General features: G+C 50.7%; 9 protein-coding genes across 9 annotated transcripts; 3 read left to right on the top strand and 6 right to left on the bottom strand.

The window, feature by feature from the left end:
* Positions 1–76: 76 nt before the first annotated feature.
* E0L32_012208 (uncharacterized protein) lies at positions 77–1,027 on the bottom strand (the record flags this gene model as incomplete). The annotated part of the gene is made up of 1 exon (XM_031135023.1): positions 77–1,027. One exon carries the CDS (start codon positions 1,025–1,027, stop codon positions 77–79), a length of 951 nt encoding a protein of 316 aa, XP_030999032.1.
* A 1,000-nt stretch (positions 1,028–2,027) lies between these two features.
* Positions 2,028–3,119, bottom strand: E0L32_012207 (uncharacterized protein; the record flags this gene model as incomplete). Its single annotated transcript, XM_031135022.1, has 1 exon — positions 2,028–3,119. One exon carries the CDS (start codon positions 3,117–3,119, stop codon positions 2,028–2,030), a length of 1,092 nt encoding a protein of 363 aa, XP_030999031.1.
* An 892-nt stretch (positions 3,120–4,011) lies between these two features.
* E0L32_012206 (uncharacterized protein) lies at positions 4,012–5,163 on the bottom strand (the record flags this gene model as incomplete). The annotated part of the gene is made up of 1 exon (XM_031135021.1): positions 4,012–5,163. One exon carries the CDS (start codon positions 5,161–5,163, stop codon positions 4,012–4,014), a length of 1,152 nt encoding a protein of 383 aa, XP_030999030.1.
* A 503-nt stretch (positions 5,164–5,666) lies between these two features.
* Positions 5,667–8,956, top strand: E0L32_012205 (uncharacterized protein; the record flags this gene model as incomplete). Its single annotated transcript, XM_031135020.1, has 3 exons — positions 5,667–5,966; positions 6,037–6,818; positions 6,886–8,956. 3 exons carry the CDS (start codon positions 5,667–5,669, stop codon positions 8,954–8,956), a joined length of 3,153 nt encoding a protein of 1,050 aa, XP_030999029.1.
* A 363-nt stretch (positions 8,957–9,319) lies between these two features.
* On the bottom strand, positions 9,320–10,391 carry E0L32_012204 (uncharacterized protein; the record flags this gene model as incomplete). The annotated part of the gene is made up of 3 exons (XM_031135019.1): positions 9,320–9,487; positions 9,571–10,173; positions 10,329–10,391. 3 exons carry the CDS (start codon positions 10,389–10,391, stop codon positions 9,320–9,322), a joined length of 834 nt encoding a protein of 277 aa, XP_030999028.1.
* A 1,868-nt stretch (positions 10,392–12,259) lies between these two features.
* Positions 12,260–13,033, top strand: E0L32_012203 (uncharacterized protein; the record flags this gene model as incomplete). The annotated part of the gene is made up of 2 exons (XM_031135018.1): positions 12,260–12,312; positions 12,652–13,033. 2 exons carry the CDS (start codon positions 12,260–12,262, stop codon positions 13,031–13,033), a joined length of 435 nt encoding a protein of 144 aa, XP_030999027.1.
* Positions 13,034–14,676: 1,643 nt separating this feature from the next.
* Positions 14,677–15,893, top strand: E0L32_012202 (uncharacterized protein; the record flags this gene model as incomplete). The annotated part of the gene is made up of 3 exons (XM_031135017.1): positions 14,677–15,111; positions 15,172–15,784; positions 15,847–15,893. 3 exons carry the CDS (start codon positions 14,677–14,679, stop codon positions 15,891–15,893), a joined length of 1,095 nt encoding a protein of 364 aa, XP_030999026.1.
* A 523-nt stretch (positions 15,894–16,416) lies between these two features.
* On the bottom strand, positions 16,417–18,305 carry E0L32_012201 (uncharacterized protein; the record flags this gene model as incomplete). Its single annotated transcript, XM_031135016.1, has 9 exons — positions 16,417–16,441; positions 16,489–16,735; positions 16,800–16,956; positions 17,012–17,261; positions 17,327–17,425; positions 17,494–17,785; positions 17,851–17,978; positions 18,036–18,091; positions 18,153–18,305. 9 exons carry the CDS (start codon positions 18,303–18,305, stop codon positions 16,417–16,419), a joined length of 1,407 nt encoding a protein of 468 aa, XP_030999025.1.
* A 2,302-nt stretch (positions 18,306–20,607) lies between these two features.
* Positions 20,608–23,928, bottom strand: E0L32_012200 (uncharacterized protein; the record flags this gene model as incomplete). Its single annotated transcript, XM_031135015.1, has 4 exons — positions 20,608–20,856; positions 21,267–21,534; positions 21,589–23,075; positions 23,884–23,928. 4 exons carry the CDS (start codon positions 23,926–23,928, stop codon positions 20,608–20,610), a joined length of 2,049 nt encoding a protein of 682 aa, XP_030999024.1.
* Between the last annotated feature and the right edge of the window lie 867 nt (positions 23,929–24,795).

Raw genomic sequence — 24,795 nt, 5'->3', positions numbered from 1 at the left:
TGCAAAAGTACACTCTCGAAAATACGTCCAAGAACTTGTTTTATACAAAATTAGATAGCTAGGTAGTGATGCAAGATCAAGCTTTGAACGCAGCCTTGAAACTCTCGTCCTTGGGCTGGTCTCGCTCTTGTCGCACGTATTCTTGAATGGAGGTAGGCTCTCTTCCAAGCAGCCATCCCAGGACATTTTTGTTTTCCATGATGCCTCTCCTCCTGTAGAAGTAAATCATGATCTCCATTTTATCCCTTGTGTCCGGATCCACGTTCTCTCGGCTTCCAAAGATGGAGTCCAGGACCACACCAGCACCCTCTTCTATCGAGTACTCTTGGATGGCGATCTCCTTGCCGATGGCCTTGCCGACCTCTAGAGTGGCCTCCCCATACGTAATAGGACCAATAGAAACAAGAGGGTACTGGGCCTGGTAATGGGGCTCCCGCTCAAGAATCACCTTTGACACAGCCTCTCCTAGGTCTCTAAGCACGACAAAGGAAGACCGCGCCTGCTGGGCTGTGACAGCGTGACGGACTGGCTTCTCCATCTGCAGCCAGACGCTCACTGGAAACGCCATGTCGAAGAAGTCTCCCGGCTTCATGATAGTATAGTCCAGGTCAGACATGATTAGGGCTTCCTCGATGTATCTTTTGTCGTCGTGGTTGTACATCTTTCTAAGCTGGGTGTCGACCACAGTCGCACAGACAAAGTGTTTAAAGACAGATCCAGGCTTTCGAGAAATCCGCTTTGCCGCAGTGATCATGTAAAGTCCGATTTCCTTCTCATGGGGGTGGATAGACGGTCCAATATGATATACTGTGCTCGCCCCGTCAAGAACCCGTTCACAGTCCTTTGGGACCTGAAGATCTGCCGTGACTACCTCTGCTTCCGGCCATCTGGTGGCGAGAGTCTGAGCAGACTTCCCGGTGCGGACCACAAGACGGAGGCGGACCTTGCCATACAAGTTAGGGATAATGTAGGTGGCCTGATGGCCACCGGCCGCAATAATAACGACAAGATCGCTAGGTGAGATCATACTGGAGGAATCTTCTCATGGAGAGAATTAGTATGGCTGGTGAACCGCCGGTTGGGTTCTCTGATGAACAAGGAGTATGACTTCGCATGAGCGCAAATAGGACTGGATGGGGTGTAAAGTTCTCGAACACTAAAATGAAGACAAATCCAGGAGAAGCTCCGGAAAGCGAAACGTGCCATGTTCCGGGACGCGGAGTTTTGACAAGGGGGGATGAAATTCTCACTCTGAACCTGTATCTGTGCTCCCGGAAGAGCCGGCCAGTCTTTGTATGAACCCAGTGCACGCAGCGGAGAAAGCGAATTGACTTGAGCTCAACGACAGGCGAATCCGATGTGATTCAACGATGTGCACGCGTTTGTCATTTTGGTACTGTCTACTTTCCATCGATACGGTAGTTCTTTCAGAGCCATGAGGGATCTATCCGGCCGGTAGTAGCCACTTGGGTATTGAGCCAATCGGAGCTCGAGGAGGATACAAGCACCAGCCGTTCGTGGCCCAGAGAGACTGGGGCTGGCAGTCTCTCCTTTATGACGCAGCGTGCAATCTCGATCTCAGCGACGGATCTACCGACCCAGACCCGTTCGTATTGGCAATGCCTCCATAAGTGCACTTCAGTCTTCTTGTACAGCAATCAGATCCTTGGCGACTGTTCAAGGAGAGTGCATCGAGCATTCAAGCTCGCACGTGTGGTTGATGTGAACCTATATACTCTCCGGTACGCTTGTTTCAAACTCTAAGGAAATATCAAGACCGGGTCTCTTAGGGCAGGCTGCCTGCTAACTGATCAATTTAGCTGTACAAGGATGCATTGCGCGTGAATATGATCTCAAGAGGGATAATTCATGCAGCCTTGGACGATCAATGCAGGTAGCAGGTGTAAAACTTCGCAGCCGCACTCTCCAGACTTCCACTCGGTAGGATGTTTGTCTGAACACCCCAAATTCTGCTCACCTCCGAGAAATGTACAGAGCAGAGACTTGTGTCTCTTTCAAGTGCGCCATCAGAAGACGGTGCTATTGACGAGTGTTCCATCCCACATGTCACCTCTTCCAATTTTCAGATAACTGGGCATCTTGGCATAGCTGGTGCCCGCGGCGGTGCCGAGCCAGTTCAGAGGGAAGTGGTAGACAACGACACAGGAAAGGGAGCAGAAGCCAATCACGGCTAGTAGCCTGACGGTTCCTTGCAGGTACTCCGGCCAGCGCTCGTAACCCTTCTCGACGGGGCTCACGTGGTCGGGGTCGTCCAAGGCCTTCATACGCTGGTGTGTGAAGAGTGTACCCAAGATGGCCACCAATACCGACTCGTAAATTGGGAACTGATGAACCTCGCCGGCCCAGAGCGTGAGGGGGCCATATGTCTTGGTGAAGCTGTAGGCGTGCGTCCAGCGAATGATGATGTTCTCGACAACAAAGTCAAAGACAAACTTGAAGATCAGGACCAGAACAGTGACAGTGGAGTCCGAGAGGTCCGGGTAGCGGCGGCGCAGGATCCTAGTCCAGGCGCACGACATCATGGCGACGCCGGCGCAGAAGTAGATGTACATCGGAGGCGCCCATAGAAGGCTTTCGGCGTAGCGCGAAGGTCCGCCGGGACGCTCGAAGGGCATGAACGGAGTCCAGACGCCCAAGTTGACGCTGTGCGCGTTGAAGGCAAAGATGTATTGGCGGCAGTTGAGGAAGGCATCTGACGACCAGGTCAAAAGCCCTCCAATGACAAATTTGCCGTCAAGGCTGAGTTCTCGCTTTTGTCTTGGTGCCGCGTTGAGCTTGCCAACCCGTATGGGGCTGATGACAAAGAACCAGGTAAATCCAATGGTGATTGCTGTCGACGCAGCCTCTACAAGGCGAAGGCCTACGTTTCTATACAGAGGGTACTCGTCTGTTGTGTCTAGAGGGGCAGGAGCAAACTCGTCGGAGAATATCCAACGAATCCAAGCCTGAACTGTCATGATGGTCCAGAGGAGGCCAATACCCGCCCACAACGACACCATGCCGTCTCCCCTAGCCATCTGCACAGAGTTGCGGCGGACGTTGCCGTTGAGGAGGCTGGTGGACTCGTCGTCCTCATGGGTCGGAAGGTGGGGCGACATATTGGGCTGCGATGATTTTCCAACGGGGAGAAGAATAAAGTGGTAAAAAGCCCTGATTCCTAGACAACAAACTTTGGAAGGAGAGTCTGAAATATAATGAGAGGAGCTGGTGTGAAGGTTTCCTAAAGCTTTAAATGCTATGCACTTGTGTACAACGGTGCCGTGTTTCTGGGTTCTCCGGAATCCCGGGTTCTACTACATTCCGTCGCAGCGGATCTCCGAGGCGTAACCTAACGAGAGGGTCCACATCTTGATTTGCCCAGTTGTGTCTCCAGGTCCAAAGTGGCGATTCAGGACTAGGTCGGAGATCCTATTAACAAACCGAGAGACCCTCGTTGGCTTGATGTCTTTCTTCTGTGCTCCGAGGACTGGGCCGTTCCCCAGGTCAGGGTCGAACCAAATTAAGGCCAACTAGTTCACACAGATAATGTTTAAGTTGGTGCAATAGCGTTTGATTTCTTCTGTCTACACTAATGTTTAAGTAACGGGGGCCACCACTTTTTGTATATGACAATCGGAATAACCTCAAGGATCGGTGCCTTATAGGCCTTGCGATCGGGGGAGGGTTGATAGATCCACGATAACAATTTATGGAACACGGGTACTGTGTTTACTGTGTCTCTTTAACTGTGTCTAATCTACAGTGTACTTGGCTTGGACTTATCAGGTAGAATGAGAAACAACTTATTGAATAGGTGGGTACCTCATACGTATGGACAAATTTGCACGGAGGGTATGTCTATATTGGGCAAGAGAGGTCTGATCTGTTATCACCTACATATTTCAACCGGATGGGGTTATCATGTAGTCTACTGCTGATGCTTCGTCGTTTTATCGCGAGGAAACCGCGTTCATCAGATTCTACTACCATACTACCGATCAACTAAGTACACTACTCTCTGCCAATGGCCTTTGGAGACTGCACCCACGACAGGTGAGAGTAATTTCCAGTCAACCCCCCAGTCCCTCCAGACTTCGGGTCAGTGCCAATGAAGTTGCCTGGGAAGCCCACGTCCAGCGGTGTCACACTCTCTAGATACTTGACTTGGTCGTCAGTCAACTTTAGGGTAAGAGCCTTGATGTTTTGTTCCAAGTGCTTGGTCTTGCGGCCGCCCATGATGGGAAACACATAGGGGGCCTTTGCGAGGACGTAGGCCAGTGCTATCGCTGTCACAGACTCAGAGCCCTGTTCTTTGGCGACCTTGGCTAATGCGGCGCTGACTTTCTTCTCTTGCTCGGTCTGCTCTGCGCCTAGTAGGGCACGGAGTCCTTCCCCAGACTTTTGACGATCCTTCAGAGCTTGCTCCGTCTGGAACTTGCCACCTCCTAGAACATCCCAGGGTGCCAGAGCGAGACCGTGATAGGCTGCCATAGGCAAGATCTCGCGCTCGAAATCCCTGGCCATGACATTCCAGCGGCCTTGGTAGATGCTGAAAGGTGTCTTACCATGGGCACGAGCATAGGTGTTTGCCGCACTGACAACCCAGGCAGGACTATCCGAAATTCCCAAGTACATAGTCTTACCCTGGCTGACGAGGATATGCAAACTATCCATAATCTCTTCAATCGAAGTACTCCAATCCCACCAGTGGACATAGAAGATATCAACAAATCCTGTCTGTAGTCTCTTTAAGGATTCGTTGAGGCTCATGAACATGCTTCTCTTGTGATTCCCGGATGTGTTGACTGAATGAGGCCCTTTTCCGCGGTCGTGAAGGTGGGGATGCGCAGTATACTTGGTCGCAATAACCAGACTTTCTCGGTTGCCGCGCTCGATCATCCATTCACCGATCCAAGTCTCGGACTGACCATCTTGGTAGTTATTTGCGGTGTCGACAAAGTTCCCTCCTGCTTCCACAAACGAGTCAAGAAGCTCAAAGCATGCCTGCTTTGACGTCTTGCCCATGCCAGCGGTCCAAGCATCTCCAATCGACATCCCCCCTAGCTGCAGCGGAGATACTCGAATGCCTGCCGAAGGGCTCAGGATCCGATGTCGCCCCAACTCTGTCTTGGGCTCTGGGGGAGGTGTAAAAATATCAGCCATATCGCTTGTCGACTTTGCAGAGACAAAACCTTTCCCCGTGGGAATCACACTTGTAGAAGGTGCAAATTGAATCGGATTAGATTTGAAGAACCGGACTAGACGCCTGCGGCAACAAATAAAGCCAGGCACATTCACTATTATGGCTTCTAGATAACCCACATCGACTCGGAACCCAGAGAGCTGTCTCAAAACGCCATCGGGATGCCCCGGACGTGGAGGCATTGTCTTCCGGGAAGCCCTCAACCAGTCTAGTATCGGCGATTAGTTCGGGTTCTGTTACATAGTCCTAGCACCGTCTTCCCGAGGTTCTTGTAGGATGCGGAGGCACGGAGGATAAGCTCCCGTCCCATTACGACGTCTCCCACATTCAACGCAACCTAGATGTGTTTAAATCGAATCTCACAGCCAAGCCAACTCAATGGTAGCTGGCACTAGAGAGGTCATATTGAATGCCACTTCTAGACACTTTGTGTGCCCCCTTCCCCCGTTGTTATACATCAACCATGGCCTCTTCATCCGGAAACGACCTCCTCCCCGTGGGGAGACGGCTGCTCCCATCTTTGCTTACCAGCCTTAGCCGCACCGCGCCTAATACTCCATTGGCAGTATATGCAACTTCGTCTGATTTGACACAGTGGCGCCATGTCTCTTATTGCGAGTTTGAACGTGCGGTTGATAATGTTGCCTGGTGGCTGAAGGACCGCATTGGCACCAGCTCTACGGCCGAGGTCATTTCATATATTGGCACGTCGGATATTCGGTATATGATCTTTTGGGTTGCTGCCATCAAATGTGGTTTCTGTGTATGTTTGCGCTTGGCAGTGCACCGAGCACGAGGCTGGAAAACTTGCTAACGAGAATGGGTCCCGACAGACACTCAATCCCTCGCCACGCAACGCCACACCAGAACACGTTTACCTACTCGGTGAAACTAAGTGCAACAAATTATTCTTCACTGATGACATGAAGTATAAGGTCTCTGAGATTGAAGATGTCCAAGATTCGTTGCGCGTGTTCCAGGTCCCAGCCTTGGACGATATCATGTCTGGTGGGAATCGAGGCGCTTTCGGATACGACCGGGCGTACGACGATATCTATGACCAAGGAGCCATAATGTTCCACACCTCTGGCTCGACCGGGATGCCAAAACCAATTCCTCTCAAACACAGCTACTTTGCGGTTGTAGACAGCCTTAGGATTATTCCTCACCCGCCAGGACGCAAACCTGGCAACTGGACGGTGCTGACACAAGGCCGCTACATCTACAGTGGATTCCCGTTGTTCCACGTGGCCGGAGCAGTACTGAACTTTGCTTCGCATCTTTTCCAGGGAACAACCACTGTTATTCACCCGCCTGACCATCCGCTGATTGACGCAACGTTCTTGAAGGTGGCCAGCATGTTTGACATACAGTGCCTATGGGCACCTCCGTCTTATATAGAAGACCTTGCGTCCTCCAAGAAAGCGCTGGAGAGGTTGGCCTCGGTCGAATACGTCTTTAGCGGAGGCGGCCCTACCCCTAAAGCGGCTGGTGATGCAGTAAACGCGGTGACGACGCTTGTCCAACTCATGGGAAATACCGAGATGGCCGCCATACCGACACTGATTCAACGGGACTGGCTGTCCTTCGAATGGAACCCTTATTATGGACTTGAGTATGAGCCCCAACCCTTTCGCTGCCCAGCCATTTCACTGGTCGCCCACTGACATTTGCCTGCTTAGGATGGAGCCAACTGAGCAAGAAGGTGTTTACGAGGCAATCCTACGTCGGGATCCCAAAAAGGCCAACCTTCATGCCATCTTCCTCACGTTTCCGGAACTCAAATTATGGCGCACAAGAGATCTGTTTACTCGCACGCCTGGGAGTGACAAGCTATGGAGGTTCGCAGGCCGGACTGACGACGTCGTCGTCCTGTCCAACGGGGAGAAGTTCAACCCTATCACCATGCAGATGCACATCCAGAGCAGTCCTCTGGTCAAGGGTGTGCTAGTAGTTGGCCAAGGGCGGTTTCAGGTGGCGTTGCTAGTTGAACCCGAAGACGGCGTCTTCCACCACGACCGACCAGAAGAATTCATCGACGCCATTTGGCCGACTGTGCAAGAGGCAAATGACATGTCAACCGCGACCGGTATGGTTTTCAAGAACATGATTCTAGTTGCCACCCCTGGAAAACCCTTCGTCAGAGCTCCCAAGGGCACCATCATCCGTGGCCGTACCATCGCGGCTTACGACGAGGAGATTAGCGTCCTCTATCAGGGTGCGGGCGACACGGCAGCAGTTGCACTACCCGAGCAAATCAACGAGCAGACAATGGAGGGCCTGGTGGAGGAGTGTTTGCAGACGTATCTCAAAGACGATATTCTCGATGTCGACGCTGAATTCACCTCGTATGGCGTTGATTCTCTACAAACCTTGGGGCTAGCAAAGTCCTTGTCAGCGGTCATAAAGCCTGCGGTTTCATCCGACAGCGGGATCTCTGCTTCAGACTTGATTACTCCAAAGGTGATTTACCAACATCCAACAATCCGGAAACTGAGCCGCTACCTTGTAAGGCTGCTTACCACGAGCGCCCCGGCTGTTGATACTCGGACGCGGCGGGAAAAACTGTCGGATCTGGCGAATTCCTATAGCCTCAGCTCCAAGAACGGTGTGTCAGCAATGTCGTTCAGATCTAATCTAGGGAAACTCTGCGTCGTTCTGACTGGAACCACAAAATCTCTGGGGACCTATCTGCTCAGCAAACTCGTCTCCGATGATCGGGTTGCGCACGTGTATTGCTTTAACAGGACAGCAGATGCCCATGAGCGCTCTCTCAAGAGCTTGAAAGACAAAGGCCTCAACTCGGATTTGAGCAAAGTCGAGTTTCTGCACACCACTCTGGGAAGTGAACGGTTTGGCCTTGGGGCCGATAAGTACCGGGAGCTGCTGGAAAAGGTCGATGTCATCGTCCACAACGCCTGGGCTGTCAACTTCCAGTACCCCGTGGAGTCATTTAGCTCGCACATAAACGCGGTTGCCCATATCGCCGAATTTAGCATACACAGCGCGCATCACGCCCACGTCTACTTTGTCTCCACGATCGGCACTGTGTCGGGTCGTTGGGAGGACTATCAGCCCACCAGCAACGGCTTGGCCGGCGAGCGTATCCCTGAAGATACAGAACACAGTTTTGCCCCCATTCCGCAGGGATATGCCGAGAGCAAGTACGTGAGCGAGAGAATCCTCTGCAAAGCAGTGGATGTAGGTGTGGATGTCACCATTGTCAGGGTAGGCCAGGTGGCCGGCCCGACGACGGCGGCAGGCAAGTGGAACGAGACAGACTGGCTGCCTCGCATCCTCAGCACCAGCAAGCTCGTCGGCAAGATCCCCACCACCAACATGTACGGGGACGATTTGGACTGGGTACCCGTGGACAAGGCGGCCCAGATCTGCATTGAGCTCTTGTTCAGCCGACTCTCGTCTCTCTATGAGCACAAGTTGGGCGTTTACCACCTGGTCAACCCGCGAACGGTACATTGGTCCGAGATTGTGCCTACGATTCAGGCATACTTTAAACAAACAGGTGTCATGGTAGAAGCGGTCGAGCTGGGTGCCTGGATTGATGCAGTGCGCAAATACGGCCAGTCACATGGAAGTACACCTGTGTCGGCGCTTTTGGAGGCCACAAGTAGCCTGCCCGACAGAAGTCCACTGGATCAGACCAATACCATTGCGCATAGTGAGACTATGAAGCGGCTGACACCTGTGTCCCCAGATCTTGTAGAAAACTGGTTGAAGCAATGGAATTTATAAAAGAAATACCCATAGCTTCTCACTTGGTTGATCTTGGGAGAAGTAAACAGAGAGTCAGGGTTGCGCTGCCGAGCCCAAGAGTATGAAGGAGGAACCTAGGCGACTTTGTATTGATTATGGAACACATGAACCGGATTCTAACTGAGATGGAGATGGAGGCAAAGGTAGAGACGCGCCAAAAAGGCCACACAAGTGAGATGCACTAAGCGGCGGCAAAATAGATACAAGGTGACTTGGATGGAGATATACGCTGTAAAACCAGTAGGCGCCTTTTCATGTTGAGGCTCTCTCTATGCTCCCCGTCATGTCCTTGTTTGACTCAGGCCGAAGAAGACTGTACATGTTGGCAAGAAAGACTCGGGGTTAGCCCTCTAGGTCCAGCCAGGCTCTTCGGACCTTGAGGGGTTTCGGGGTGGGAAGGAAGACGTCGTCGGGGTGTTGGAAACTAGCGACCGATTGAGGTGTGATATCGGCCGAGGAGAGATAGATACCTCGGGATGGGTGGTCGGGTGATGTATCGATGAGGTGGACCTAGACAAAGAGGATAAATCATAGTCAGTCGGTCTGTCCATGCAATGCAAGTAACAACAGTAAAAAGTCAGACAGTGACTCACCTGCACAGAGGGAGGATAAGCTAGACCCTCTGCATTATAACTCGGATAGAGATGGGCGGCAAGGGCAAGCAGAACGGCGAGAACACACGGCTCTCGCTTGGCAGGGGGGCAAGGCAGCGCCAGGTATTGTATGGTTTCACAGCGGCCACCGGCCTTTGCATCGACAACGCGCAGGTTCCTGCTGCTCGTGACTTGATAGAGGTTGACCATGGCGACTGTAGGCGTGGTGGGTGGTGGATGGAAGCTGTGGCAGAGGGTCTGGATGGGGAGGTGGCAGCAGATGTGGCGGCCAAACCTGAAGGGCAAGGTCGTCTTGTCCTTTGCGTCAAGACAGAACCCCCAGTTCTTGAGGATAGATTTGAGGAAGCGGCTGGCATTCGTTGGGTTCCCACCATAGGCACGCAGCTTGCCAACCTCGGCGACGTTGTGTGGTAGGTCTAGATGTGGCTGGCTATCGTCTCTGTCGTTGTCATCGGTGTGATTGATATCGACATCAACAAAGGTGGCACCCAAGAGCTCGACATGTCGCGCGGTCCAAAGATGTGGAGGGGGGTACAGGCGGGTGCGAGGATTCTGGCGTATGACGCTATTGAGAGAGCCAGGCTGTGGTTGTGATAGTAATGGTGATGATGATGATGATGATGATGCACCGCTCCTCCACTGCCGGTGTCAGGGTCGGGGTTGGGATTTCTTGGGCGGCGGCTCGATTGCTGCTGCTGCTTTCTTATGCTGCATCTGCTTCTGCTTCTGGTTGAGACAGCCTGGCGGTAGCTTTCCCAGGGGTTCTCTCTTCCTCTTGTTTGGGCGAGGAGCAGGAGCATCGCTGTGGTTCTCGCTGGTGGTGGTGGTCTCGGGACATGGAGATCGGGAAGCCATTGTCAAGCGGCGGGGCTGGTATCAGCTTGTCGTGTGCGTCTCTTCTCTGCACTGCTCTGCTCTGGATTGATTGATCGGTTGATTGATTGACTGATGATGAGTGATTGAAGTGTACTTTATGTATGTTTGTTTGATTGAATTGAATTGGATTGAATGGAGAGTGACGCGACTTCACACAAAAAAAAACACAAAAACGTGCACCCTTAGTCCTTCAGAATTAGACACCTCAACGAATACAATTCGATTGATCCATCCCTTAGTTGACAACTCTATAAGGTAGCTTCTCAATCCACATCTTCATTCTCACCTTTTCTTTGAACCCCCCCGCCAACCGCTGAGATGTCAAGCTGGGTGTGCACGCGCCACTGCGCGCCGTCTGCATGGTGCTTGTACAGGATGACGTCCCTTGGTCTCAATCATTTCATGACACTTTGATTTAAGAGGGTATCTATGCTTAAAGGTTGGTATACGATACGTCACTTGATTTGATAAGCAAGACTCAGGCCCTTGAGTTCAATCTACAACCAGGGGTTTAGTGAAGGGACTGTTCTGCTGCCTCCGATATTGTCCTGCCAATCGTCGTAATTGACCACATAGGTGCCCAAACCGGCCAGATTCTCCACGCAATGAACTGTGATTCCCATAGCGCCCCCATTGGAATTTAGCAATGCTAGAGGAATAAGTAGCTGCAGGCCCTCAGGCTGCAAACTGTCAATGATTGACAACCGCAATGTTTTGGCTGGATCCCATCCCACGTCAAAGTATTTGATGTATTCATCGATCGCGGCATTGTCGTACTAGAGTTGCAGCCCATCAAACGTTTCAGGCACCCATACCTTTGAGACGCGGCTCATTGCATCCAAGTCGGCGTAGATCACGCAGTGCCTTTGAAGACACCTTTAGTACAAAATGAGAATGAGTGGAGACAGAGTGGTGCTGGGCCTCGTCCTTACCAGTTTTTTGGTGATGACAGCCAGCCACCAGGCTTTGCGCTTGTGTACACCCCCTGTCCAATCTGTGTACCCGCTCGATTCGGTTCATCAGTAAGCGTCCCGGCCTTGTTGTATCTGGCAGCTTGATCCTATGATGTGTTCTTTTTGTCAGTGACTTATCCTAGTACATACACATTCGGTACTGACCGGGAGAACAGTTCGGTACCCAATAATGAACTCTGTTTCTCTGTGATACAAGCTATTGGAATGGAAAAGGCAAGCTCCAGAAGGCAGCTAAGAGAGAAGTAATGAAACAGCTGCATGATGAAAATTGTCTCTGTTGAGGGTGCTGCAGACTTTGCTGTGGACGATAATATTAAAAATAAAGTCAAAAGGGAAGAGGAAGGCGGAGGGGAAGTTCATATCGGGATTTTGATGATACACCGTAGAAGCCAGCAAAAAGCTTGGTAACAGGTGTGATGCTCCTCGGTGCATCTCTGATCTCTGTTACTCTTGATTTAAGGAGGCATCCTTTTGTGATACACAGTCTTAGATTCAGTTCAGTCCAATCAAGCTTTTGACAGTCCTACAATGTAGCCGCTCTGTGTAAATATAACAGAGCTGTGGGACGCCAAAGCTCTACGACTTGTCATGTCAGATGATCACCAGGCTGATGTGGCAACCGGTCCTCCCTTACCAAGCCTGCACTGTGAACTCCAAGTGAAAAGTGGCAGTTGGGAGAAAAGGTCACACCTTCCTCAGTGCTCCTGCTTCAAGTCGTAATTATGATGTCAGAAGGCGACACAAGTGTTTCCTTCCGTTCCTGCGGCCCGCAATACCACTGAATTCCGACAGGTTTTGACTCAACCCGCACCTCGGCCATGCTTCACACACTCTACCTTCGCGCCCTGCGCATCATTGGAGTCTACGTCTAGTCAGTCGTAAACACAGAGCACCCTCAGACAGTGATCTCAGCATCAAAAGTCCTCCCTATGGATCCGGCCCGGCTACGTTCGTTTCTGACGAGCGAAACTTGGTGGAGGGATTTAAATCATTGAAGCTCGGTGACATTCAATGAGGATAATACAGGCAAGGTGAGTACCTTCCAGGACATTTATGGTGGGCAGCTCTGAGATATAACATTGATAAGCTCATCCTTGGACATGAGAATAGCTGCTGGATAGCCACCAGATTTAAATGGAAAATCACCCGCTCGCCAAACCTGGTGAGCCTCCTGCCGCAAGGCCCTAGATGCGACGGTCTATCGTGGGAGTTCCAACTGGACATGTGCCCTTACAGATGAGTTCTGGCACCAGGAGGATGTCGAGTGGAGTCGCTTTACTAGAGCCAACGGCTTCATCAAGGAGGAGGCTTTCCTCACAAAGAGCTTTATCGTCACACTTGAGCAGGGTGATTTTATTACCCAGTATGACGCCCTGGGAGCATCCGACCCGCCTCACTTCAATTTTCGTCTTGTGTTTGACCCTTCTCCGTACCCGCCTCGTGAGCAATGGAAGGACACCGCTCGACCAGCTGCAGATGCTCTGAAATTTTGGGAATGGAATGAATTTTGCAGTCGCCAGAAGGAGCAGAATCCCAGTACCATGAACTGGATTCTACAGTTCATGGCCGGCTCGAAGAAGTGGCTTTGCTGATCGACGCCTCTGAGACTTGATTGCCGGGAGAAGGAGGCAACATTGCCACCAACATTAGGATCATTCTTAAAAGGCAAGTACCCACATCGCGGGCCACCCCTAGTGGGCCACCCCAAAACACCAAAAATCGCGTGAATCTTCATGCATACCACCACATTCAACGCGCCAGTTCTCTACCAATTTTGATGATACCGGTACCAAATTGAAGCGATTTGCAGATGAAATATAAATACACGGAAAATGATGTCTGGAATGCTCTCCACGACTTTCAACAGGGAATATCGCTGCGCAAATGCTCGGAGGTGCACAAGGTTCCCCGAGGAACTCTACAACGACGGGTTCAAGGCGGTTTGACCCCAAGGCAGTCAAGAGAACACCTACAACACTTGACGAGATATCGGGAGGACTATTTGGTTCAATAAGCAGTCACACAGGCCGATCTAGGGCTTGCTGTCACCCATTATCAGCTTCGACAAATGGCTTCTCGAGTCGTCAAAGCCCAGGGCGATTCCCGACCCATCGGCCAGGGCTGGATGGAGGGCTTTATCAAACACAACCCATCAGTCGCTACTATCCGAGGCAAGAAGATGTCTGAAAGTTACTGTTAGTCCTCGGCCGATACGGTGGTATCCTTCCAAATAATGCAAATAGTTCGAACTTGTCCAAGCAGGCTTCTCTTCAGGTTGATCCACATGGCTCGTGACTTGTTTAGTCGCCGCAGATTATGAGGATGCTTGGTTGGCTATCCGGCGTAGACAACTTTGACAACAATGGGTCGGCCAATTGGTAAACCATGAAATGGATTCTCAAGATGGCTGCATGGATAGCTTGTTTTCAGCTTGGGTCTCTGGTCCAAATGTCGAAGTTAAGCGATGCAGAATATTGCCGAAGGGCTTTTACGTGCAATCCACCCCATGCAGCGGATATGTAAGGGTGGCAATCCTTTAAGAATATTCTAGAACAGGTATTGCCATCGTAAGCTAGTTGTCTTGCTTTTCAGAGATGCCAGATGGCAATCTCAAGATTTATCCGACTGGTTGAGGTATCAGGCAGAATTCATCATGCCGGGGATGCGCCACTCTGTAGGCCAGATACCTCGTGTGCCTTCCCCAAGCACAGGACAGTCGGTCTTACCCGAGCGCGTCACAGCCAAGGTTGCGACCGAAGTAAAGGACCAATACATGGAAGTGGACAAAGGCGGCCATGGTGCAACCCAATCAATTATTCGTCTCTGGCGGAAAGTGGACTAGAATTGCCTACGGTCACCCCTTTCTAGGCCACGTTCCTCTCTGGCCTCTCTATCCCATAAATACCGTAGCAGACCTGGCCCAAATAGAGGTGGATCCGCAATATTCGCCGTGATCCTGATAGGATGGCTATAAACATGGCGTTGGCTTCGAGGCCTGTCACCAAGATGTCAATAATATACGCACGTCTGTCCCCATGACCCGGCACTATTCCGACCAACGGCAGTTGTGCGGCAGGCAGAGAACTATGACCGCTGTACTGCCGAGGATCACGTTTCCCTCTTTCCTCCCTGACTTAAAACACCTGACTGACCGCAAAACGCCCCGGGTCGAAAATCCCCTTGCTCTGTTTCCTCGGCATCCTCCACTGATCCTGCGACAACGACATCCACCACGATGTACTGGTCTGCCATCCTTGCTCTTTCGGCCCTTGCCGAGGCCGCGCCCCAGTTCGGCGGTGCTGGAGGCCTAACCATGCTGCGATTCGGCTGCGCCAAGGTTGTTATTGACCGGATCGACCCCCTCGTCAACCCCGGTCTGGCCCCCTCGCCGCATATTCACCAGGTCGTTGGAGGCAACGGCTTTAACGTTACCATGCCCGTGGCAGATATTGCCAACACCGCGACCTGTACCACCTGCGCCTTCTCAGAGGACTTCTCCAACTACTGGACCGCAAATATGTACTTCAAGGCCCGCAACGGCACATACAAGCGCGTGCCCCAAGGTGGCGCTGCGCTGCAGTTCGGCGACAACTTCAGCACCCAGACTGACGGTGGGATCTTGGTGTACTACGTTTCTGCGCAGCCCGGCAAAATCACCGCATTCAAGCCCGTAAGTGAGAATTCAGCATACTTTGAAGAGAATCACTGACAGCTGACAAACGTGGAATAGGGCTTCCGCATGCTCGTCGGTGACCCGATGCAGCGATCCCGCCCAGACACTAAGCTCAAGCTTCAGAACTGCTACCGATGCTTCACCGGCAACCAGCTGCACGGTGGTGACGTTGGTGCCCCTTGCCAGGACCCCCGTATGGATACCGAAGCATTCCCAAAGCAGCCCTGCACCGGCGGCATGCGCTCCAACATTCTCTTCCCCACATGCTGGGACGGCAAGAACCTCGACAGCCCCAACCACCAGGATCACGTCGCCTACCCGGTCTCAGGCCCAGCAACTTTCCTCAACCTCGGCGGTAATTGCCCCTCGACCCACCCCGTCCGCATCCCACAGCTCATGCTCGAGGTCGTTTGGGACACACGTGCGTTCAACAACAAGGCCGAATGGCCTGCCGACGGCTCCCAGCCTTTCATCCTGTCGACCGGCGACCCGACGGGTCTCGGCCAGCATGCCGACTACGTTTTTGGCTGGAAAGGTGACTCGCTCCAAAAAGCCATGGACACCTCTGGCTGCATGGGTGCCCGCAGCTGCGCTGGCCTCAAGACCCAAGCGATCAACACGGCCAAGGCCTGCTCCGTCAAGAACGCAGTCCACGAGGATTACGACGGCTGTAAGTTTGCATCGACTTGATCGCCTTCTAAATTTTATTTACTGACATCTTGATTACAACAGGGGTCAAGCAACTCCCAGGTCTTGATGAGATGGGCATGGGCTCGTAAATGAGTACGCGGTTATGCCATTCATTAGATAGAACAAGGGAATTGGTCAGAACGAGAGATATTCATACTCTATCGCCGCTTGAGGAGTATAGGGTTTGTGTCAATCGTGTACAACGTATTCTGAAGGCTCACCAGCTAGACTGATCTTAATTCTTTCACCGGCTATAGTCTCATCGTCCTAACTTGGTGGATGTTGAGAAAACATAATACCAACTATCGCTGTCCTGGTTTTTGAAAAGTGAATGCGTGTTCATACATTGACCACGCCATTGAATTATTCTGTGACTCTCCTCACATTGAGTCTAATACTTACCCCAAAGCATGTCCCTCGAGCACGACGTCCTCTTCGGTTTCCATGTGGCTCGACCCGGGAAGAAGCAGGCAAAGAAGCCGCAGCCAGCAACAAATGCCACTATAGAAACAGATCCATACATCCAGACCAGGTAGGGGTCCTGAGAGACCGGACTGAGTCCGATACAAATGGCGGCCGCGATGCCAATTGTCAACCAAAAGAGGGCAGAAATCACAGAACGGAGGCTTGTTTGATCCTGTCAGTATTTTCACTAGCGTAAGGAGTGAGAGTAGAGTGACTGACTTCTTCGGCGCCTGTGTAAAGGCAAGTTCCAAGCCAGTGATGATGACAAAGGCCTCCGAAAAAGCCACGAGGACGTAACTCGGCGCCTGGATCCACACGTGGATGCTGTTGGGCGCCGATTTGTAGATGAAGTATTGCAACACACACGCATACACCATGGAGAATGAAGCGAACATAAAACCCATGAAGATGCGGCTTACAGGGTCGAAATCGATCTTGAATTTGCGGAGCAGGGGATACACGACGACTAAAGGTTATCAATGGTTAGCAAACGGGTTCCTAAGGTCAAGCAGGTTATGTCTGGGACTTACTATCGAGAAGCGGTATGAAAATGCACAGAGCGATCGGGTCGAGATTCTGGAGGAGGTCGTTGGGCGTGCCATGAAGTGCCATGGTACCAGCTTGTGAGATCAGGTTGTTCCACATCTGGTTCCAGCATATAAAGTAGAAGGGGAAGAAAAGGAACATCTGGCCGTTGAAGATTAGAACTTGTGTTTACCAGCATCAAGCCGACATGACACACCTTGCAGCTTTTGAGACCGGTACGGACATTGCCCACATACTGATCCGTGTACCTCTCCTGGCTGGTGATTGGATACTTTTCGGCGTGGCCACGCTCTCTGAGAGACGTGGGTCTGGCATTCTCCCAGCCATGCTCCTTGATCGCGATTCTTGTGGTCCGGAAGGCATCAAGAATCGCGGAGCCCATAGGTGGCATTTTTATATACTGATTGCGGCCGGCAAAGAAGATTATGGCGGAAATAAGAATTGCACTGTACGTTGCGTGCTGTATTAGCACCTTTCTTTCTGTTGAATTGCTGCGCGAAGAGAAACCTACATCAGCGGGATAAGATATGCAAGCCAAAAAGAGTGGTGGGCTTCCACGTTGACAGTGATCAAGGGTGATAGCGCACCGACGTTGACGACCCAGTAGAACCTAACACGAGTGCAGGTCAGTACAGCCACTAGAGTAAATACAAATGACACCAGAAGTCTGTAACTAACCACATGAATAGTCTCTGGACTGTCAATTCAGGGTCGACGATGACTTCTCCACCAGACTTAAGAGTCTTGAGCACTGGATGTGCGTTGTTATATTGTTCGGCACACATCGGCGTCACATTCGCCTTGATGCCTCCCGTCCCGAGTCCAATTGTGATCATGGCAGCAATGAGGCCACCAAGCCCAGCATCATGCGTGATAGCGGCAGGAGTTGCTGTAGCTACAAGGATGACGAGGCCGATGATATAAATCGAGCATGCACATAGAATTGCCTTGTACTTTCCAAGATATTGATCTAGGCAATTGGTGAATAACTAGCACTGGTACATGGTATTGTCGAATACACTGGCTTAGACATACCTGCAATAATGGCACCAATCACAGTGGAGGCGTATGCCCAGAATTTGAAGAAGTTTCCTAGGGCAGTGGCAGTCGCCTGCCCCTTTCCAAGCGCTCCAGGAAGATCAGACGAAGGATCATATGGGTTGCTGCGATGCCAGAGTGTTAACCGAGGGAAGTCAACACAAGGCGCCGACAAGGCTCACTTAATGTAATTTTGGATAGGACCACTCAACCCAAAGTATGTGAACCTCTCGCCGAACTACATGGGTTTCGGTTAGAAATCGTAAGTGTTTGCCTAATGAGTGGCCAAGACGACGAACCTCAACAACTAGGATCAGCAAAGCGATCTTGGGCATCTTGTCCGGCACCCTTCGCAGCCCTTCCCACCGCGAAGGAGGAGGCATCTTGGTGTCGTGATCGGCGGTGCGTGCGACATCGGCCGGGGCAACAGGACCTTTGGCTTCGATGTCCATGTCTGTCAATGGGTTGCAGTGTCTATGCTACCTTCGCAAAGTCGTCGCTTGAACCTCTCTGGAGCCACTTGAGTAGAATCAGTGATATAAAGGACAAAAAACTCTGGCCCTTCAATCAACACATCTGAAAAAGAGCAGCGCTCCCCCACAGTTCTTAAAAAGCTGGGGGAAACGGGGGCCCATGTGCTGTAGTAAACCCTGACAAGCCTGGGTCCTCACTTATCCAGCCCTGGCCCACGCGCGTCGAAACTGGGTGGGCGGGAGATAGAGCAGTCATGCTATGGCAAATGCAACCATTTCATAGGTGGCATCCGGACGGCGCCCTCAGGGCGCCCTATCTTTGACTAGAGTCTGTTGTGGATCTGCCCCCGCATGATCGGCATTCATGATCGGCCGCTGAAGAACGCCACCAATGAGAAGCCGTGAATCTTGATAAGAGAAACAGGCGCGGAATAGCCCAAACGTAGTAAGTAGTGTCTACAGAGATAAATGAGCGGAGCGGAAGGGGTGTAGATGAGAGCCTTTGTTTGCAGGTCGTATCCCCTCATCCATGACACGTTTCTCATCTTATCTGATTCGGTTTCAAGATTGCCCGAAGTCTCCTTAGCTTCTTTCACACCGGGTTCTTCAAATCGATACGTCTCTTGAGCCGTCTTCCGGCAACTCGTCTTTGAGGAATTATCACATCTAGAGGGCAAAGTTTCAACAACGGTCACCAAGATGGCGCCGGCAGTGGCCTTGTTTACCGGGGTTTAGACTGATCGTCTCCTGCATATCATTCAGGACGAGGATTTTCCTGGCCTTGATCCAGAATGGAGAACACTGTGGAATGAGTATGGGAGTTATCTGGAGAGGGCTGAGAAGGTCACGCTAGAAGAGTACCGCAAGGATCCATCAAAGTACAGCTTCACATATCCAACCTATCCAGGCGAGTCTTCCACAGCGATGTAGTCTATCAAGATTTGCCAGGGGCCTGACTTCCATCACTTGCACGATATAGGGCCCGATGTATTTTATGTTGAGGACTATGAAGTGCCAGTCACACGGCCTGAAGGAAAGATCACTGTCAGAGTCTATTCTCCCGAGGGTGCAGGGCCATTCCCAGTGCATCTGAATTTTCACGGTGGTAAGCACTTAATCCAGCTCTCATTTTCGTGACTGACATTCGTCGTTAGGAGGCTGGGTAATCGGTGGATTGAACTCGGAGTCTGCGTGGTGTCGACATATGTGCAATGATGCGAATATCAAAGTTATTGATGTTGATTATCGCATGGGTCCAGAATTCAAGTATCCCACCGCTACCTACGATTGCTGGGACGCTGTCAAGTGGGTAAGATAATCAAGGATTATATCATTCTGAGTCGCCTCGTGACGCTGACTTGTGTAAACAAAGGCGATTACCAACGCGGAGACCCTCAACATAGACCCGACCAGCGTTTCCTTTGGTGGGCTCTCATCAGGTGGTCAAATGTCAGCGGTTCTGGCGCATTTCGCAAGAGACGAGGGCGTCCACATCAAACTCTATCTCATGATCGTCCCAGCAACAGACATGCGGTACTGCAGCCTCTGTCTAAACAAATTGACGCCGCAGAACTGCCTCTATGAGAGTGCGCTGATGCTTCAAACATTGCCCTGGAGCCCGCTGACCCGTGAGCAGTGGTTCCTCCGGTATTGGCTTGGAGTTAAACTCCGTAGATGTCTCCAGGAAGCGGGAAATTTGGATAAGCGTCCAGACTGTTGACTGAGGAACCGAATCACAGAAGAACAAGATCGCATCCTAGAGAACGACTGGCGCATGACCCCCGTTCTGGCCCCGAATGTCGAGGGCCTACCTGCTGCCCATATCGTCACAGCAGAATTCGATATAGAGCGAGACCAGGGAGAACACTATGGCAAAATTCTCAGGCAGGCGGGTAACAAAGTCACAATGAAGAGGTATGCGGGTGTACCTCACGCTTTTGCGCATTACAACCATCCACAAAGGGGACTGGCCAAGAGCCACGAGTTTATCAAAGACACTTCAAGGATTCTTAGGGAGGCACACTTTGCATAGAATAGACGTTAGAGAGCTCACGTTCATACTAATATCAAATGTAATATCGTGCAAGCACTCAATAAGCCTCTTTCGTGATTCTGTGCCGGAGGACTTTGTCTCCATCATATGATCAAAGTGGAGGCTCGAAATCAAAACGCCGCCAATCATTGTGGACGCCGTCTGCTCGTTGGCTCATAACACCATTTTGTGGCAACTTCACTGAACCGAAATGCGGAAAGGAGGTCGATTCTCGACAGGACTAAAGCACTAAGCTCCGAGCTGAGGGGAGAACCACCCGAGCTGCTTGCTGCTTTCGCCGGCCTCCGGCCATCCAGAAATGGGGGTGCTCGGGTGGAGAGAGACGAAATAGTAGTAATGGGCGAGAAGCGTGTGGTCGTACACAATTATGGTGCTGGCGGGACTGGCTTCCAAGCAGGATATGGCATGGCCTGGGAAGCCGTGAAAACAGTGGAAGATGTATTGTGAGGGCTCCAGAAATCCGGACCTCAAGCGAAGCTATAGATAGAAGCAGCATTGTCCATGTGGTCTAGTCAAACGCTTTGACAAGCTACAGTCTCTCAGATCTCTCGCGCGTTACGAAGCGCATCGGCAACATGCGGTTTCAGGTCTAGGACTTTGTCTACTCCGCGCCAGAAAATGGAGTCTATCCGCAGCAAGCCAAGTCGTAACACAGAGAAGGAACCCGATTTCAGGCGCAACTCCCGACGAACGACTTGTAGTCGTCGAGTCCATCTTGCTGCCTCATCATGGGTCGCCGACGACGACACCATGAGCAACAAAGAGAAGCACAATGAGGAAAATGCAGTTTGACACCACGGTGGCCAGAGCCCAATAGTTTCTTCTGCCTTCAGCGATTGGATGTATGCCGCGAAGTCTCCAGTACATTCGTCCATGTTTGATCGTACCCGTCCTTCGTGATCAGCGATTCCCATCTCTGTTATGGGTCCGTCGAACCTCAACAATGGCCGCATGGCTGCGCGTAGAATGAGCAGGTGGAGGTAAATATGCATGAGCTTTGTGACATCATGCATCATTGAGTCATGGAATTGCTCGCTAGTCGCTAGGCACTCCTGGTTTTGACCTGCTGCGGTGGCCAACTGGATAAGCAAACCGTCGGTGATACTCGCAATGTGCTGGTGGTCTCTTGCCAAGACTTGAACGACACGCACCGAGCTAGAATAGTGTCAGTGATTAAGTACGCAAGACAGATTCGGGTATTCAACTTACTATAACTGGGACAGAGTGGTGTTTAGAACTGCGGTCAGTGACGAATGTGCCAACAATTGATTCCACTGATTCGAAACCAGTCCCGAATCCACCAGATCAGTAGGCTCAAGAGACGTCACAAGCCAATTTGCGTCATCAATGTGCGGTGGCCTTCCCAAAGCTGCAGCCAGCCATCTGTCTGTAGAGTAGATGATATAAGCAATCCGGCGACGCTGGGCAATTTGTGACTCGGAAATGCTCCACGTTGTTGGATCCAAATTCAGCCCGAAGTTCACGGCCAGGGCGACCAACCGCCCGACCATGCTCCAACGATATGAGGCATCAGAGACCAAAGGATTTGACGTTTGACGTGACACTGTTAATAATAGCGCCTGGACTCCTGCCAGGCTCGGGGAATGGGCTTCAATGGCCATCAATCTGTGCATGATGCAAGACAGACTGGGGTACGGCGGTGAATTATAAGCCAAATCAATACAAAGCTTGTCGTCGTACGTCGCGAATGGGAAAGCCATGGCATAGACAGCTGCCAAGAGATGAGGCGGGCTCGATTCTGCAGTGGGGGAGGCTTGGGCGGAGAAGATAGGATATTGGCTTGCCACGAGCATCTCGTACAAGCGGATCAGGCGATTTCCCTGATCGACAGACACCAGCTGTTCTAGCTCGACCCGGAGCTCGCTCTCAGCCGCAAGCACATATCCTGTCTCCTCCCTGTTGTGGTCAAATATCGAAGCTGGCGATATCAAGAATTGGACGGGGTATTCAGCAGCGTGCTGAACAGAGTGCACAGCCAGTTGCTTGAATTTGAAGATGCCGCAGGTATCGGTCCTATATTTCCGCAACAGGAAGGGGTCCATATCACCACTGAGGCCTATGATCTCCGGAAAGGCGCTTCCAGCTGCATCTAGCAATGACGCGCCGCCATTGGCGGGCTTGACATGCTGCACGATGGGGGCGAGCGGCCGGGCTTCGGGCGGCGGCGCAGCCGAGACCATCGAGCCGGCTGGGCTGTGTGGTGTTCTACGCAGAAATTGATATTCTGAGCCATCAATGGCAAGGTCATAGAGGAAATCGAGGCTTGTGTCGGCAAAAGCCAGGCTAGCGTCGGGCTGAAAGGGAGACAGCAGCGCCCGCCCCGAAGCAGTCTCCTGGGCAGACGGGGATAGAGCAGCAAGGGCCTCTTGCACAGGAGATGAGCCGCCCACCGTGGACGAGGCATCACGAGCAATGAGACTGCTGGCAGCCGGCGAGCCGCATTCGAAACGGCCACCGACATGGTCAGCCGGCTTCTTGCGCGGCTTTGCCGCCTCAACAAAGGTGCAGTCCCGGCCGTGGAGTAGACACAGGCGGCACGGTGGCTGGCCCTCAATCCGGCAGGCCGACTTTCGTGACCGGCAAAAGTCGCATGGCCGCTGCCGCTTGCTCATGTATTTGCGCATCATGGAGCGGCCATCATCACCAATAGGCGCGCGCGGAGCGTCGTCAGCCGTCTAGGTATGTCGAGCTGGAACGACAGACTTCTCGGCCCCAGTTCTTGAGCGACGCGCTACAGTGGACGCTGCCTAAGGCCCAGATGCATATAAAACGACCGTCCTAAATCCATGGGTTACGCCCACAAAAAGCCGTAAAAAATCAATTTATCGACCCCCTGTAACCAGCCCAACCCCCTTCAGGCAGTACTCTGACCTTGTATATTTCGTAACTTCGCCCGTAACCTGCCAAGACAATTTTATGTAAATTTTCTATGTACCTTTGTCTGGAGGCCTTCTGGATTACTAAAAAGAGGATAAATACTAAGAGGAAACTTATATAACTAATAGTCTATATAACCTATTTAGAAATCCTATTAGCTATAGAGTTATAGTGAAGCTATAAATTTAAAGAATGATTTTAATAATAAAAATAAAGCTATTTATAAATTTTTATAATTATAGCTATAGTATAAGGTTGGTGTCATGAAACCAACCGCCTTTACCACGGTACACCACCCCAGACGGTCAGGAAGATAAGATAGGCAGAAAACGTATGGACCCTAGGATCGCTGTCTAAGCTAGTGATCCCTCACCATAGATCACTACACTCTGTAGCAAGGACTCATAAAGGATCACCATAATCTATTGTAATCTATTGTCTATATATATAGATATATGTCTACTCTTAGATACCTACCTTAGATAGCTCTCTAGTATTTAAAGTATCTTATTTAATAAAGTACCTTTAAGTGAAGCTATCTTAGTTATAATTAACTATTAATGCTTAGTAGCACCTATTACCTACTACTTATATAAACCTACATACCTCTAGTTCTATAAAGTAGTTGTACCTCTTAGGATTAAGGATCATTATATATTAAATACTCTTATTTAGTAAGTGGACTATACTCTAAGTAATATTTATAGAAAACTATATTAGGAAAAGCATCTTCTACTAATACTAGGCCTACTTTCACTATAGAATAGGTATATAATAAAATCCTTTAACTTAGGAACTAAGTCAATAGCCTCTAAGGAAGCTAAGCTATAAAAGAAGGACTAAAGTATAAAAAACCTAGGAAGTTTGATAGAAAGAAAGAGGATCTCTAAGAATAGCTTATTTAAATAAAGGCCTACCTTAAGTACTATTTAGATGACTACAAGCTTATAGTAGATAAAGTGCTCTTTATAGTAAATTACCTAGAAGGAGAAGTACTTGCCTGGTTTAAACCAACCTTATAAGACTACCTAGAGTATAATAGTAAGAATTATAATATAAAAACTATTGCTATGTTTAATAGAGGGTTTAGGAAGTTTATAGCCAGACTAAAAGAAGTGTTTAAAGACCCTAATAAAGAACAAGCTATAGAAAGATAGCTCTAAAACCTATGATAAACTAGATCAGCAACCTAATATTTAATAAAGTTCTAATAAGTAATAAGTCACTTAGAATAGGATATAGAACTACTTATAGCAGCCTTCTATAACAGGCTGAAGAATGCTATAAAAGATAAACTTATTAAGATAGGAAGGCCTAAAGACTTTATAAGCTATATAGTACTTACTATAAGAATTAATAATTAGCTCTAGGAAAGATATAGTAAAAAGAAAAATGTTACAGAATCAGCCGCCGCTACCGCGGGACACTGCCCCAAGGGCGGTCAGCACGATAAGATAGGCAGAAACGCACGGACCGCTGGATCACCCTGGAGTACGGTGATCCATCGTGAGGGATCAC

Source organism: Thyridium curvatum (genome assembly GCF_004353045.1).
Source record: "Thyridium curvatum strain D216 chromosome Unknown NODE_144_length_43713_cov_68.417795, whole genome shotgun sequence".
NCBI classification, from domain to species: domain Eukaryota; kingdom Fungi; phylum Ascomycota; class Sordariomycetes; order Thyridiales; family Thyridiaceae; genus Thyridium; species Thyridium curvatum.
This window is presented reverse-complemented; position numbering and strand designations above follow the sequence as displayed.